Raw genomic sequence first — 17,788 nt, forward strand, 5'->3', positions numbered from 1 at the left:
TCATCTTAGTTGAATAAACCTGGTAGAATAAAGGTTAAATGGATCAAATGGACAGAAACAGAAGAGTATGTGTATGAAAACATTTATTGTAGACTGTGGCTTACATCATGACAACAGATCATGTATTACAGTTTTAGAACAGACTACCACATTCTCATTTGCAAATTTTGCTGACCATAAAAACAGTGAATTGATCTCTCATACGTCCAAAATACAAATAATGCAATCAGTTAAGTAGATAAATAACAGTTAATGCTCAAATTCCTACACTTTTTTGGCAAAGTGCTGTATTATTCCAGTAAACTAAATCAAAGCAGAAGTCTAACACGTAGTAAAAAAAAATGCCGCCAAATTTTCTTCACACAGGAGAAAACAGGTTTGCTACATTTGTGTATAAAAGCTGTACATGGGCTGGGTGGTTCACAAAGAGAAGCTACCTCCTGTGTGCATAGCTGATTTGCTTTTGTATGTGTTGTCCCTTTGGACAAGAGTTCAAGTTCTTCATTAATGCATTGTCATTATACTGTTTAACCTGGAAGGCACGTGATCCACAACAAATTCAAGGCATAAAACAAAATACAAATCCCTGTTATTATCATCAAGAGCTCAGACAGACAGCCGAGGACAAAAGAAAATGGCTCCTTCCAGCTTCACACATCAAAAATGAGGACTTAGCCATCTCCTCCATCCTGTTGCCCGTGTCACAACGCGGTACAAAAATTGACACGTCAAATGATTTGCAAAGTTTTGCAATCTGAGAAATTTGAAAATAAAAAAGACAAATACAATGGCTAGGCTTAAATCACTTCAATATAATCAGTTTACAACTATATAGACAAAACCAAATAAAACCACCTTAGTGCTTCTTGATGCTACCATGCTAAATACATCTGAGTATGTATGTACTGTGTATTTCCCCCAATAAGTACAAAGAAACAGATGATATTAGGTCATAATATCAGGTCATCATAATATTAGGTCATGTAAATTATTGAGGTTGCCTGGATACTTGACTTTTAGAGGTTCTGTGAAACTAAAATAGGCTATTTGGGTGTTTGAGTTGTCTCTGTGCTTTCTTACCACTAGAGTGCACAGATTCATGTTGTCACAAACTTGACCATTTCAGAACACAAAGTCTCCAATTTGCAAACATTGTTAAAGTAAAGAAGAATATATTGTAAAAGCAAAAACAATAGTAATATAAACTATTGCAAGGTTAGAGTTTGCTGCTACTTTTTTGGTTGACATTTTAACATAACTTAGTAATATTATGTAACTAAGCAAATAAAGAACAGGGCAAAAATCTAACTCAAAACAATGGAAAGTACACAGAAAAAATATATATATACAAAAATGAAAAACACTAATAGTTTCACTCCATCTTGGTGGGTTATAACAGTCGATTGAGAGTGTAAGAGTTCATTTTCACAGTCCTTGGACAAGCAAATGTTCAAATTCAATTTTCTCGAGACGCACACGATTCTTTTAAAAGGTCAATCATTGATCACAAACATTACCACAAGGCAAAGCACACTATGACAAATTTGGAAGGTCTCCAGTATGTACAAAGACAATTAACATCCGTCAAGTAATCTGCATTTTAGTAAAGTGTAAAGGTGATTGGCTATGACCCTGAGAAGTGGCTGCAGATTTAGAACAAACAATGAAAGAGAAGATACAAAAACACATTTTTTTTCTGTTTTCTCAACATCTGGAGACTAGCGCTATACAACCATGCAACAAATCACACACTAACATAGTCAAACCGCTGCTTACAAACATACCTATGTAGATAAACGCTCATACTAACTTCATACTGATATGTAATATACGTTTTTTTATTTTAAAAAATATTATGGAATTTTTTTTAAATACATTTTACATTTATTTATTTTTATCTTAAATTCTACTATTATAACAAGGCGTTTAGTGATATTTAACCCAGTATTAGACCATCATTTTCTCAAACAATATTGTGAAAGTACTGAATTACTAAGTTCAAGGCATAGTCAAGAGAGGGGAGGTGATGATTTTGAAAAGTAAGTTGTGGCCATCAGAATGACAAATTACATTAGTTTGCCATGAAGTGATAGAGGAAGCAATTTCATTGGAGGGGCAGGAGAAACAACCTTGTTAAACTGTCCTAATTACAAGTGAAAGACATGCTCCTTTTCTAAATGCCTACTCCTACTCTAAAGACATCACAGTCATTCTATTAAGCCACAAACCCTCTTCTGATAGCACACAACCACTCTATGACAGCATACAACAACTCAATGACATCACTTACAATGTCACTACGACAGCATACAATCAACTCTATGATATCAATCAATGACATCACACAACCATTCTATGGCAGCATACAGCCACACTATGACACCACACAACCATTGCAGAGTGGGTGAAAGCGGAGAGTGTCGCCACAGGTGTAATATCTGATTGAACCAGTCTCTCCCAGTTACCATGTGGTGGTGGGGACCTGCAGCGGAGTAAAGTGACCTATGGCATTGATTCTAAAGGAGTCCTCATCACGCCTCTTCATTCCAGAGTGGAGGATCGGTGGATGGAGGGAGGAAGTGGGGAGATGGAGAGCATGTTGCAGGAGCATGTTGCAGGATGTACTCTTTGCGTGGATGCAGGTTGAGATGGATGGATGAATTGATGGATGGAGGGTAAGGGATAGGGCCAAGACCTCAGTAGTTGAGGTGCCTCTGGCCAGGCTGGTGTAGATAGGTGGTGGTGGTCTTGGCCTGCTTGGCCCCTCCAGTACGCAGCAGGTTGAGGCGGCGCAGGGCGTTGCGGGAGAGGAGCTGGTGCTGGGCGGCGCCACGTACCCTTTGGGCCAGTCGTCCATGCTGCTGTGCCTGGTCTAAGAGGACTGGGACGGCAGCCGCATAGCAGCCAGCATGGAGGCCGGCTCTGCACTGCACTACCGTCTCTGGCCTATAGGGGGAGACAGGAAGGGGGCTGGATTGGTTAATCCATGTTATTTTTTTCAATGTTCACCTAAAATGACATACCCTAATCTAACTACCTGTCAGGACCTGAAGCAAGGATATGCATTTTCTTGATATCATTTTAAAGGAAACACTTTGACGTTTGTGGAAATGTGAAATTAATGTAGGATAAAAAAAATTTTAAATGTCAATTTTAAATGTAACCTTGATTTAAATAGGCAAGTCAGATAAGAACAAATTCTTACTGACAATGACAGCCTACCGGGGGAACAGTGCCTTGTTCAGGGGCAGGATAACAGATTTTGACCTTGTCAGCTCGGGGATTCGATCCAGCAACCTTTCGGTTACAGGCCCAACGCTCTAACCACTAAGCTACCCGCCACCCCCAAAATATAATATTATATAACATATTAGATCTAACATCTAAGAAATATAATGCATTACCTCTGGTAAAAGATAATACAAACAAAACTTTTATTTCTCTCTTCTCCATCTTTGAAATGCAAGAGAAAGGCCATCAAAAATATTTCAGTTTAGATTTTGGCCACTAGATGACAGCAATGTGTGTGCAAAGTTTCCGATTGAAGTCTGCCCAAATGTGCCGAATTTGTCAATTAATACATTTTCAAGTACATAACTATAGAGAACATACAAAATTATATTTTTATTTATTTATTTTTTATTTTACCTTTATTTAAGCAGGTAGGCAAGTTGAGAACAAGTTCTCATTTACAATTGCGACCTGGCCATGGTAATACAACATTTGTTTACACATTCATGATGGATCATTAGCTTACACACTAACTTTTAAACATCTAGATAGTCGGGCGGGGTGGGTGTGGAGCCAGAGACAGCAGGGGTTCAAACTGTAGAACCCAGTTCCTACATTTGAAGATAAAAATTGATTTTATCAAACAAAACTATGCTACATTTTATCTCTGGGACCCTCAGGATGACAAATCAGAGCAAGATTACTGAATGTAAGTACATTATTGACCTTCAGAGGTGAATGTATCAAACCAGTTGCCGTCATAAAAGTTTGTTGTTGTGCACTCTCCTCAAACAATAGCATGGTATTTTTTCACTGTAATAGCTACTGTAAATTGGACAGTGCAGTTAGATTAAAAAGAATGTACGTTTTCTGCCCATATAAGACATGGGAAATGTTCTTGTTACTTACAACGTCATGCTAATCACATTAGCGCACGTTACCTCAACCGTCCTGGTATAGGGATACCGATCCCGTAGAGGTTAAGCATAAATTCACTAAATTTAGGTGCTGTAACACTACTGCCAGTATTTTTGTAGCAACAAGTCCTACCTGTGGCAGGGGGTGTCAAGCGAACGTCGTCCTGGTTCCATGCCCACAGCGGCAGGTGTGTCAACAGGGGGGAGGCAGAGATTGAGGTTGAGGGAGAGGGGGAGGTTGAGGGAGAGTCGTGGGGGACAGTGGGTGGTGTACACAGACATGCTGGGGTGTTCTATCAGCAGGTTCTCCAGGGGGCTGGTCTCCAGTACCATAGGCTTGCCCCTCCTCCCCCCGCCGAAGCAGGGTGGGGGAGTAACGAACCAGCTCTCCTCTAGAGAACAGGCCTCCAGGCGCTGGAAACCCCCCTCTTCCTCCTCCTCGGGACCCCCATCCTCGGTGTCGGCGGTGGAGTCCAGGGAGGTGCAGGAGGCATAGCGGATGGGGGAGCTGGCGATGGGAGAAGGGACTACCACAAGGTCCCCCTCCTCCTCCGAAGTCAGGTCCACCTCAGACAGGCCGTCACCACAGGGGCTGGAGCAGGCCTCGGCTGAGGAGAAAGGCAGGGATTGGTTAGGATACATGAGCACAATTAACATTTAAATAACAAATGGAAAGTTTCTGTTTGCAACTAAAGCATGTAGGGTATGTGTGAAAATGTGTTTTACAACCATTGAGTTTTATAACTAATGATAAAAAAATTAAAAATAAACTCCCTGTAGCAAAATGTAAAAAGGCAATATGATGGTCTTGAGCTCAATCCGGGTGGGATGACAACTCATATGCAATACCCTGACATGACTTTAGGAGGCAATGTGGCACAGAGAGAATGGCTTTAGCGATCAAAACAAAAACCATATTTTCCCCTGACGCATAGGTGTCAAAGCCCTACAGACACAGAGCAGTGTTCTATCGGTCAGAATAACATGCCTGACCCAAAATACTATAGTGTGAGTGTGCTCACAGGATCAAGCAGCTTCAGCAACTCCCTCTAACAAACTGCTGCCAAATGCTTTCCAGTCGTTCCCAACTCTAGAATGCGCCAAAACATGTTTTTCCACTAGCTAACCATCTCAACTCGTGATGCTGCTTAAAAGGTTAGGAGATAAACTAAGTTTCAATAGAATGAATCTAATCAAGTTAAATGAGGTGGTTTGGCTGGAGCGAGAAGTTGTATTCACTGCATCCCTGGGCTATATAGCATGTCTTGCTTTGAGACTTGGTGGTGTTACTGTCAATAGTGCACTAATAAGTCAGAATAATACACTGCCATATGGGAAGTATGATGGAAAAAGCAACTTGATACCAGATGGGAATCAAAGCCAGCAGATTGCTGTTTGGGTTCCCATTATACTAAAAATAGCCTGCATGGACGTCTGGCCAAAACTTAATTCCTGGCTAAAGTTTAAAGCTGACTGTCTTTTTTTGGACAGAATCTCTGACAAACAGCTGAGTGTGTGCATGTACATGTGTGTGTAGATGTTTTCCTCTGTGTGTTTGTTTATAACTGTGTTCTTTGTGTATAACTGTGTGTGTGTGTGTGTGTGTGTGTGTGTATTGGATGTGTTCCCATGTGTGTCTGATCACACATGGGAACACATGGTTTCCTTTTCAGATGTAGTGTGTATTGATGTGCTGTGTTCCTCAGAGTGTGTTCATTTCTGAGTGTGTGGATGTGTTACGATGTCTGTGTGTGATAGAAATACACCCACTCCCAAGGACACTTCAGTTTCCATCCTCATCATTCTCTGCCGCATGTCAGCGGCAGTGCAGCCACCTTGTTTACTCAAAAAAGTAAAAATAGTCAATCTCATCCAATGCCGACACACACACCTTCAGGGTGATCCGCACGCTTAGCCGCTAAGCAACGCAGCAGAACCCTAAAACGGCTTACATCCCTCATCACTGTCTCTGTAAGGCCAATTAGAACCTGTAATCCTCTCACCCCCACCATCCACCTTGTGCTTGTGTGCGCACATAGGAAGGGGGGAAGGAAAGCAGTCTACACTACTGATATAATAGATTGGCAGTTTAGAAGAAGTAGGAGACTAGTGCAACTTGAGCTGTTGAAGTGTTCCAGGAATACAGCGGGTACAAACTAAATAGTACCCACTTTAAGCATGTGGAATCAATCCCTACTGTAAAATAGGTCATGGTACTGCAGTCTGTGCAGGAAAGAATTATTCAACGCTTTCAGAATCAAAACATCTGACCTCTGCTTACTGCATTCACTCTAACAGTTCTATAAAACAGACACGAAATAAAGGGTTTATGATGCCATGTATCATCTGATATTAGAGATTCACTATAAAGTGATCAGATGAATCATTATTATATGATACTGTTCTATGATCATATAACAGTTTGGGTAAGGCTACAGAGTGCTGGACTGTAGGGTAATATATCAACCACCTGTTTGTAAAGCATTATGAATGCTTTTGTAGGCATTTAAGCATTTACATGGAACACCTGTAATGAATGTGTAAAATGGATTACGAACAGATTCTCAGCCTTAATGCATTTACAACGGTTGTCGTAAGAAGCAATGAGCTACATATGTAATACAAGTCCTATAACGAATACTGGACATGATAGACAACGCTATGAATGCATTAATCCCAGGTGGTTTGTGTCATAGACAGTGTTCCCGACTGGGGGCAATTCTGCTGGGCCGTCTGCCGACACGTCTCACTCCTCAGAGCCCAGAAGGGTAACTCTACCGGGCCTATTTTTATCTTCCTCCCCTTATCCCCCCATTCTTTTGTTTGACCCGTTTACAGACATATTGCCCATATACTGCCCCATATCCCTTCTACCACCCTCCCCTCCCCCGCACAGAAGTGGGCCAGCAGGATTCAGTCTCTCACACACTTGTGGAATATGAGATGTGATGTATCAGGGACAGACCGGCTGGATGCACTCCCTCCCCCCAAAGAACAAGTGTGTGTGTGTTACTGAGCAGCATTTATATACTGTATATGTGTAGAACCATGTGTGTATGGGCACACGTGTATGGATTTTTGTGCGTATGGATACTGAGAACCATGCCAGGGCTTTGAGTTGCATCCTTGTGTCTGAATTTGTGAATGCAGGTGAACTTAGGTTGCGTCGGCATGAAACGGTGGTTTATGGAGACTATAAGGCACCTAAGGATTGCATAGCCAAGCAGTTTAACCTGTTAGGGCTAGGGGGCAATATTTGCACGGCTGGATAAAAAAATGTACCCGATTTAATCTGGTTACTAATCCTACCCAGTAACTAGAATATGCATATACTTATTATATATGGATAGAAAACACCCTAAAGTTTCTAAAACTGTTTGAATGGTGTCTGTGAGTATAACAGAACTCATTTGGCAGGCAAAACCCTGAGACATTTTCTGACAGGAAGTGGATACCTGATGTGTTGTATTAGCCTTTAAACCTATGCCATTGAAAAACACAGGGGCTGAGGAATATTTTGGCACTTCCTATTGCTTCCACTAGATGTCACCAGCCTTAACAAAGTGTTTTGAGTCTTCTGGAGGGAGATCTGACCGAACAAGAGCCATGGAACGATGATGGCCCATTAGACACCTGGCGCGCGAGTTCATGTTGGGTACCCTCGTTCCAATACGTTATAAAAGAGAATGCATTCGTCCACCTTGAATATTATTCATGTTCTGGTTAAAAAAGGCCCTAATGATTTATGCTATACAACGTTTGACATGCTTGAACGAACGTAAATATATTTTTTCCCCTCGTTCATGAAGTGAAGTCCGGCGGGCTTAGATCATGTGCTAACAAGACGGAGATTTTTGGACATAAATGATGAGCTTTTTTGAACAAAACTACATTCGTTATGGACCTGTGATACCTGGAAGTGACATCTGATGAAGAGAATCAAAGGTAATGGATTATTTACATAGTATTTTCGATTTTAGATCTCCCCAACATGACGGCTAGTCTGTATCGCAACGCGTATTTTTCTGGGCGCAGTGCTCAGATTATTGCAAAGTGTGATTTCCCAGTAAGGTTATTTTTAAATCTGGCAAGTTGATTGCGTTCAAGAGATGTAAATCTATAATTCTTTAAATGACAATATAATATTTTACCAATGTTTTCTAATTTTAATTATTTAATTTGTGGTGCTGACTTGACTGCCGGTTATTGGAGGGAAACGATTTCCTCAACATCAATGCCATAGTAAAACGCTGTTTTTGGATATAAATATGAACTTGATAGAACTAAAAATGCATGCATTGTCTAACATAATGTCCTAGGAGTGTCATCTGATGGAGATTGTAAAAGGTTAGTGCATCATTTTAGCTGGTTTTATGGTTTTGGTGACCCTGTCTTTGAATTGACAAAACATTACACACAACTCTTGTAAATGTACTGTCCTAACATACTCTAAATGTATGCTTTCGCCGTAAAACCTTTTTGAAATCGTAAAACGTGGTTAGATTAAGGAGATGTTTATCTTTCAAAGGGTGTAAAATAGTTGTATGTTTGAAAAATTTGAATTTTGACATTTATTTGGATTCAAATTTGCCGCTCTTGAAATGCACCTGCTGTTGATTGAGTGCACCACGGGTGGGACGCTTGCGTCCCACCTAGCCCATAGAGGTTAACTGATAAGGTCAGTTCTTAGACGCTTATGATATATCTGATAATATGCTCACATGGAAAAACAAACGCTGCAGCGGCAAATAATCAGTGTTGACTTTTAAAAGGTAGTGAAGTTCCCACAATGTGACTGTATGGAAATGATGCTCACTGTTGAACCCATCTGAACCGTTTTGTACATGAATACCAGGAGGTTATGGTGTGCGAGGGGTTGTTGTGTTGAGTGTGTATTTGCATTTTTGTTTGTATATTTGACTGTTTATGTATGTTTCCTCTGTGTGTGTCTGTGTATGTTCTGAAACTCACCCAGATAGTCCACCAGGATCCACTCTTCATCCTCGTCCTTCTGGCTAAAGTCCTGTTCTCCAGGGCCTACTCGTCTCACCTCCTCCACATCGTCCCCGAACAGGACACTGGTGAGCCTCTGGAACATACTGGGACTCCTTGGGGGGGTACGGCGGGACCAAGGGGGGGCTGAGCGGTGCGAGGACCGGGGCGAGGGTGGGGAACAGGCACTTTGGTCATCAGCTGCAGGTGCTAAAGTGCTTCAATAAGGTACGGATGTCTATCATCTGAGGGGAGCCGTGTAAAGTCTGGTCATAGCTCACCTCGACGTGTGCAAAATTACAAAGGACCTGAGAGACAAAAGGGGAGGGGGAGAAAGAGAGTGAATAATTTGTTGTGATCTTGAGTGACACATTTGAGACCATATACATGAGCTTATAAAGACCTGTGTGAAAAAGGAGGGGGGAGACGCATACAAATATCCTTTGGCTTTTGGGCAATTGGCAGGAGGAAAACATGGGTCAGACTGAACTGGAAGGACATCTAACTCTATTTCTGGCTTACTAGTTTTAGAGGACAGTCCAATGTTAATGCTCTCTGCCAAAACCAGATTTTCTATATGTCTAATACTCGATAATTAAACATATAAAAGGGTAGCCAGATCATTCACAACTGTCACAAACTTAAAAGATGCACTATCTGTGGTCGTAAATGTTTACAGGTGTGGGTATCATTTTCCTATCTACCAGACATCCCTCATGAAGCCAATTATGGAAATAGACCCATCATCAACTAGCTGCCAACTGACATAGACATACTGGCCAAATAGGTCTGTAACCTAGCAGCTTGTTCACTGATAGGGTGGTCCTTTATAGAACACACACTATAGTGCTGATTATGCTGTATCTTCACCTAGGGATCAACTCTCTGTGACCATACAGCCCAGTATTGGTGGTATTGGCCTGACCTTTCTTTGCAATTAGACCTACAGTCCCACTGACTAGAGTGTAAAAAGCCAAGACAGCATTTTCCTCTGCTGATAAAGTGAACTACTACCCCCGCAGGGATACACCAGGGATACAGCGCAGCATTTACACTGACTTCAGGTCGTAGACCCCTGACCTGAAGCAGGATTAGTGATACATAACAACCATTATTCTGCCAGACAAATTTAAATTCCTGCTGTGAAGCCACATTTGTCAGTGCAATTGTAAACAATGAGTTGTATGCATGCACACATTTATGGAAAACAAATACAGAGCAGTGCAGCCAATAATTCGAGATCTGTGGGTTTGTAAGATCTGAAAAGCTGAGAGAACTACAGTAGCTTCATTATGATAATGTTCAAAAAGGACAAGATCGCTGTTTGGTAGACCTGACAGAAAACTGAAACTTGGAAACTGAAACCTGGTCTGCCAGGCAGGCTACAGGCAAACACACACGTTATGCCCAAATTACAGTTTGTCATATATTACTTAACATCACATCTTCTTCAGAAGATTTGTAGGTTGCAAGCGAATGCAAACACTTCATTCTTTGATTCAATATCCTCTTATTTGTAAGATTCAACGACAATGAAAATGAGCAGCTGTGTTATGAGGTCAAGGGACTGAGGGCTTTTCTACGGGACTTTATCTACAGTATGTCCAATAAGCAACTTGGTTATAATCTCCTGCACCTGTTCGTCCTCAACAAAACATCGCTTGCATGCATTGTTTCCTTCCGAGAACGCTGGCTCTATTCAGATAGAAAACAAGGAGGGGGGTGAAGATGCGTCGTGATATTGGGCCCATTAAAATGGCAGTATATTATTAGTAACGAAATGAAACGGTAGGTTGTGTGAGAGCTCACTTTCTTGTATGTGTTTGGATGGTTGGTTGGAGGCCTGTCGTCGACACCTTGGAACAGAGAACGTTAGTACCGTAACGATTACGTCATATGGATATTCTCCATGAGTGTTCTACCCAGATCAAAATGCCTGATATTGGTTCTGTAATAAAATCACTGAAAATATAAATAAATGTAGAGTTATTACATCAAAAGTAACAAAAAACCCGGCACCTTTTAGGTTCAATAACAACTTAAAATCGTGGTAGGCTGTCTGATTGCAGGATGGTTTGTTGACTAGCAGACAAGGAGAGGGTGTAGAGAGTAACCCTACACCTCTTGGGCGGGTCGCAGTTCTGTTATGTTAATCTGCCAGCAAAGTACAATTCTGTTTTGTGCATATAAATAGCACCTCTTTCAATAGATGGGGAGACATATAGACCTTGCCATGATAATACATTTTCAGTAGACTGCGGTCTGCCTCTTATTTGGCAAAAATGGGCCGAGAATCTTATTTTTGCTACACAAAACATTGTTGGTGCATAAAAACAGTGGAAATAGGCTGTGTTTGTGCTAAACCGTTCTTGTGAAAATAATGTCAACAATGGCCTACAATTGAATTGCAAAAGATTACTGTGTGTTCTTTGAACAACAGACAACAAAGAGACCCCCGAAAAAACTCACCTGCGGCAAGAAAAGATGTGAACAGCAAAGGACGGATATTTAGTGATTAAATCCTTAAGGCTTTGAGGTAGATAGTATATTTTTGAAAATATGAAAAAAGTTTTCTTCGCAGAAGAATTTAAGTACATGGACCTTTGTATTCGGAGCAACACAGTTCGTTACTTTGTCCGAGCCTTCCGAGGTCCCAACTGTTCCCTTTGTTATTGTTGAGGCGCACTAACAGCTGATCCGAGAAACGTAGTTTTCAACAGCCTATGGGAGGGCCCTGCATTAAATCTGTAAGCCAATCATACACCGCCGTTGACTCTGACAAACAGTCACCAACGCACGTGACCCACCCCAGAGAAAGACAAGACTTGGCTAAGCCCAGCCCACAACTTTTTGGGAGTGATTTTTAAAGTCTTTCTTCAAACTTGTCAAAATATTTGACAAAGCACCCTTATTTCCTGTGATGGGTAAAATAGAGCCCATATGTCTCCTAATGTATTTTTAATATTTCCCGGTTTAATTGATCAACCTTTATGGATAGCAGGCTATAAATTAACAATATTATAACATGCGTTATACCATGTTAATAAAATGCTTATAACCCTATGTTATATAACTGTCCATAAAGGGTAAATGAAGCCATCCTGTAACATTATTTCCTTCGCTCAACAAAACATTGCCCTGTAGCCCAGTGACAGTCAAATACTCTAATAATGTGAAGGTGACATTATCAAAAAGTACCTTTTGATAATGTCACCTTCACATTATTAGAGTATTTGACTGTCACTGGGCTACAGGGCGATGTTTTGTTGAGCGAAGGAAATAATGTTACAGGATGGCTTCATTTACCCTTTATGGACAGTTATATAACATAGGGTTATAAGCATTTTATTAACATGGTATAACGCATGTTATATTGTTAATGCACCCATGCATTAATGCACCCATGCATTAGAATTGACAAAAAAAGAGTACATTTAGGAGTGTGGGACCATGTTACAAAGCAATGACAGCTCGGCCCCCTCCCGAAAAGGAAACATCAAATCTATATTTTTCATTATTGTAACCTTACACCAAGTTTTTTGTTGTTGCAATCACAGCAATGAGATGGATGTATGTCTCCTCTATCGGGACAGAATGGGCCATTGGCTTCACAAACAAAAAGGATCGAGACAAAGGAAGAGGGGACAAAAAGATGACAGTGCACTCAATACAGAGTATGTCGGTCACCAGCGATGGGTACAACAAAGCACCCCTTCCCCCAAGCGGTGCAAATTGGGAAAAGGGGCCTGACCTAATGGCACACCAACCCCCATACATAAACCAGATTAAGGACACTCCGGACAAAGGACCTCCTGGGGCTGGTTGCACCAGTTGGTCGTAAATGGGTCGTAACTCTACGTCCGATGTAAAATGTGCTGGATTGCTGGCCCAGTATTCCATTAGGGTGAAAATGGGTCTGCATTTCACAGTGGGCATATAGACAGACATAGAAGTGTCTTTGTTTATTTCCTAAGTAAGCCATACACAACTAATATGTAATAAATACCAATAGCAAATCGTTTTTGAGGAGGCTAGAAAACACTCACCTTAATTTGGCTAACATTTCACCAGCCGTGTAGGCTATCCAAACGGACATTCTGTGAAAACCCCCAAAAAGTACTGATTGATTTATCAAGACGAGTCCCCACGCTTGTATCAAAGCAGCGCAGTTCGGTCTCCCGGGTGGCGTAGCGGTCTAAGGCACTGCATCTCAGTGCCAGTCACTGCAGTCCCTGGTTCGAATCCAGGCTGTATCACATCCGGCCGTAATTGGGAGTCCCATAGGGCGGCGCACAATTGTCCCAGCGTCGTCCGGGTTTGGCCGTCATTGTAAATAAGAATGTGTTATTAGCTTACGTGCCTAGTTAGGAGTAGTCCTCCATAGGATGAATGGAATTCTACAGTATTTCAATTAAATGTTTTAAGGAGGGACTCGGGGACTGAAAACTTACATGTATTTAACTATTTGTTGTATGTTATAGTGGGGACAGTAACAGTACTCTCAACAACAAAAATACTTTAAGGAAAATGTCTTTGCTCACAATATAATTTAAAAATATGCATTAAGGTGTCTATAATAGAAAACAAATGTAGACATGAATAAATGCATTTTTATAGCTTCCAAAATATGTTTTAGAATTGAGTGCCAAGATGGCTGCGCGCAGGGTTCAATGCAGTTAGTCATCCATGGTTTAAACACATCATTGACTCTAAACTTTGCAAGGCATGTTCGTCCCATCACATCACAAAGCCGACCACTATGCATGCATATTTTTCTCGACCACAACTGGATGGATAATTACTCTGGGAATGAATATCACTGAATGACTGGAATATTCGAGTAGGCTAATGCCATTGATCATATTGTTACAGAAACTCCGTCAGCCAACCGTTTTAAATAGCTAGCCATAGCTGTGTGTGGTCAACTATAATTTCAGCATTTATTTATCCTTTTAATCAGGAGTACCAATATGGCCGACCGGTGGCTTCCAAGCCTCTCAAAGCAAATATATAGCGTTATCAATCCAGCCTTTTTATAAATCCAGGCTTTATATAAATTATTGTATAGAACTGCCATGACTGAACAACCATAATTACGAAGCATCAAATCTCATGCAGGCACATTGTTTACGTCGGATTTAGCTACGACTAATCTTATTTTTGTTTGGTGCAACCTTGCATTTTATACCAACTTTATTTTTACACCCAACTGGTGCAATCTGCCCCTGGACTGCTGGCTAAGTATTCCATTGGGGTGAAAATGGAACTGCATTTCACAGTGGGCCTATAGACAGACATAGGAAGTTATGAAATGTCTAAGTAAGCCATCCACAACTAATATGTAAGAAATACCAATACCAAATAGTGTGAGGTGGCTAGAAAAATAACTACATGACCAGTATGTAGATTGAAAGAGTGTTTCTAAACATATCCTAACCCACAAAACAAAGATCCATGTTGAAATGAGGAAGTCTCTTGTCAGAGGGCTGAGAGGTGGGTAGGATGAGGCCATCATAAACTAAATGTAGAGGCCATAAACTGAGTATGTGTTGTCTTACACCACAGCCACCCTGCCCTCTCCCATTAGGGCAGTCTGGGATCGCTACACTGGACCATAGGGCACAGTTGTGTGTTTGTCCCGCTACTCAGTGCTTACACAAACTCCTCCTCCCCCCTCCATCTTTCAGAGGTGAGGTTATCAAAGTGTGAATCAGTCATATGTGTCCACGTAAAGAAAAATCTAACCAGCCGTTTCCGTAATTTTCCAGGCCCAAAAACAAAGTCCACACCTGTGCTGTTTTAGTTGGCTACTATTGCAACACTGAAGATGTGGCTTTCAGCTCAACTGTTTCCTTTTTTCCCCACAACAGTGTTACATCACTCAAAATCAACCTGAGTGTGTTCTTGACCTACATAACTTGAGTTCCAATTTAACTTGGATAGACAAATTAAAACATACTATGGTGTTTCTATTAAGAACATTAAAATGTTTACATTATGGAAGTCAAACATTTGTGTTATTCAGAAACAGGAAACAAATAAGGATTAAGACGAGTTAAATATTTTTATAAAAACGGTTAAATTACCATCAGGCGTAGGTAATGTCAATCTGCCGAACATCAAGTAGACTTTCTCTGATACCACATCCTGTCAATAAATCAAGTGCTTTAAAAAAAAAAAAAAAAAAAAAAAATTGTATAAAAATAAAAACAATATATGTTCCCTTTCACTTGAAGACACCACATCCTTACATAAATGTTTTGTTTGAAAGTGGGCAATACCTACTAGGTGACACAGTTCATTGAAGACACCACATCCTTACATAATGTTTGTTTCAAAGTGGGCAATACCTACTAGGTGACACAGTTCATTGAAGACACCACATCCTTACATAATGTTTGTTTGAAAGTGGGCAATAACTACTAGGTGACACAGTTCATTGAAGACTTGTCATTTCAGCAGTTTAATAAATCAATAATGTAAATTTTTTACAGAACAGACTCATTTGTATTTTCTCTGATATTTAACATGGTGAATTTAAACCATGCATGTGACAGAAAGGCACATTACAGAATCTTCTCAGAGTAGTCCATTTAAAGTGCATTCAAGGGGACAGCTATTCCTTGAGGGACAGTTCGTAAATATAATTTCTTTAAAAGAAAATAATAAAAATCAACAAAAGGAAACCTATGTCAAAGGTCATGTGAAAGAGTTGGTGTGTTGGGAATTTGGGGGGAAAAAACAGCTGTGTATTCAAGCTGTGGCGTAAAGAGACAAGGCTGTGAAAACACAGGAGCATGCATACAGTCACTGCAAAGTTAAGGGAGGTCTCATTTAAGTGTGGTAGGCTACAGGCTATTCCATTCAGCCACATTCTGTGGTTGGATTGACACGTTCTGTCCATTGATAGGCAGAGGGTGACATTTCCAGCCCTCAACAACTATTATGTCAAGTCCAATCACATCACTAGGAAAGATTAATATGGAACTATGAGTAAAAAAAAAGAAGAAAATGAAATCAAAACTGGTGAAATAGGTTCAAACATTGTTTTTGTTTTTTTTTTACAGTCCCTTTTGAATGGACAAAAATATAGAACATAAGACACATACATAACCTGCAGTATGTTTGACACCCATAATAACCTGTGATAGGATCAATGATTAGGTGAAACACGGAATTTGGGTCTGGTTCCGTTTGATTATCATTGACCCAGGGTGTGACAGTTAACAGGCAAACAAGTGAAGTTTAACCAATACAAGACAGACAAGTGGGAGGGCAACCTTTCCTGCCAGTCTACCTTAAAAGACAAACATACACCCTAAAGCTAAGGCACACAGAAATTCAATATTTACAACGAATGCTTAAATTATTGTTTTGAAGAACAGTCACGAACACTCTAGGTAATGTGGGAAAGGTATGTCATGAATGGAGATAAGCGGGAGTAAGAACATGATAGGACAACATAGAGGAAAAGAGGTGGACAGGGAACAAGCAGAATAAGGAGCAAAGAGATGCAGGGAGGGAGAGTGACATCACTCTTAAGAATTGCATCAGCTGAACAGGACAGAGAAGGCAGGGCAGACATGTGCGAGTCAGCAAGTGATTGGGTGGGCCATCCAGTCAGTCACTCCCATGGAAAATAACCTTGACTGTTGAGCACCAACATGTAATGGACGCACAAGATGCTAAAAATAAATCAAATGAGTTAATTACGGTTGTGGAGGCAGCCTACGGACTAGGCTACTTTGTCCACCAAAATAAACCACTGGTGAATGAGGTGTATGAATTAAGTCTTAAATAGTACCAACCTAGCCCAGACAAGACATTGCTACTGAAAAAAAAAAAAAGGCTTTATTGGTGAGGGAGCTTGTTCCACCATTGGGGTGCCAGAGCAGCGAACAGTTTTGACTGGGCTGAGCGGGAACTGTGCTTCCTCAGAGGTAGGGGGGCCAGCAGGCCAGTGGTGGATGAACGCAGTGCCCTTGTTTGGGTGTAGGGCCTGATCAGAGCCTGAAGGTATGGAGGTGCCGTTCCCTTCACAGCTCCGTATTTCCTTGCCTGAGTAAAACAAAGATAATATACACTGCTCAAAAAAATAAAGGGAACACTAAAATAACACATCCTAGATCTGAATGAATGAAATAATCTTATTAAATACTTTTTTTCTTTACATAGTTGAATGTGCTGACAACAAAATCACACAAAAATAATCAATGGAAATCCAATTTATCAACCCATGGAGGTCTGGATTTGGAGTCACACTCAAAATTAAAGTGGAAAACCACACTACAGGCTGATCCAACTTTGATGTAATGTCCTTAAAACAAGTCAAAATGAGGCTCAGTAGTGTGTGTGGCCTCCACGTGCCTGTATGACCTCCCTACAATGCCTGGGCATGCTCCTGATGAGGTGGCGGATGGTCTCCTGAGGGATCTCCTCCCAGACCTGGACTAAAGCATCCGCCAACTCCTGGACAGTCTGTGGTGCAACGTGGCGTTGGTGGATGGAGCGAGACATGATGTCCCAGATGTGCTCAATTGGATTCAGGTCTGGGGAACGGGCGGGCAAGTCCATAGCATCAATGCCTTCCTCTTGCAGGAACTGCTGACACACTCCAGCCACATGAGGTCTAGCATTGTCTTGCATTA

General features: G+C 41.0%; 1 protein-coding gene across 2 annotated transcripts; it reads right to left on the reverse strand.

Moving 5' to 3' along the window:
• Positions 1-66: 66 nt before the first annotated feature.
• On the reverse strand, positions 67-11,824 carry LOC106581355 (tumor protein p53-inducible nuclear protein 1). 2 transcript variants are annotated; one of them, XM_014163371.3, is made up of 5 exons: positions 11,610-11,824; positions 10,950-10,996; positions 9,120-9,448; positions 4,282-4,756; positions 67-2,946 (listed from the first exon to the last, which is right to left on the reverse strand). In XM_014163371.3, exons 3-5 carry the CDS (start codon positions 9,244-9,246, stop codon positions 2,697-2,699), a joined length of 852 nt encoding a protein of 283 aa, XP_014018846.1. In that variant the 5' UTR covers positions 9,247-9,448; positions 10,950-10,996; positions 11,610-11,824; the 3' UTR covers positions 67-2,696. The 2 variants fall into 2 exon arrangements, with proteins under 2 accessions (XP_014018846.1, XP_014018839.1); XM_014163364.3 differs by lacking the exon at positions 10,950-10,996.
• Positions 11,825-17,788: the final 5,964 nt, after the last annotated feature.

Source organism: Salmo salar, chromosome 02 (assembly GCF_965601325.2).
Source record: "Salmo salar chromosome 02, fSalSal1, whole genome shotgun sequence".
Classification (NCBI taxonomy): domain Eukaryota; kingdom Metazoa; phylum Chordata; class Actinopteri; order Salmoniformes; family Salmonidae; genus Salmo; species Salmo salar.

What these genes read in the sequence shown, in the direction of transcription:
- LOC106581355 (XM_014163364.3), bottom strand. Translation starts at nt 9,246, where the DNA reads ATGTTCCAGAGGCTCACCAGTGTCCTGTTCGGGGACGATGTGGAGGAG. An exon ending in GATCCTGGTGGACTATCTGG is followed by an intron (nt 4,757 to 9,119) that starts GTGAGTTTCAGA and finishes CTTTCTCCTCAG; the next exon opens with CCGAGGCCTGCTCCAGCCCC. An exon ending in CTTGACACCCCCTGCCACAG is followed by an intron (nt 2,947 to 4,281) that starts GTAGGACTTGTT and finishes CTCCCCCTATAG; the next exon opens with GCCAGAGACGGTAGTGCAGT.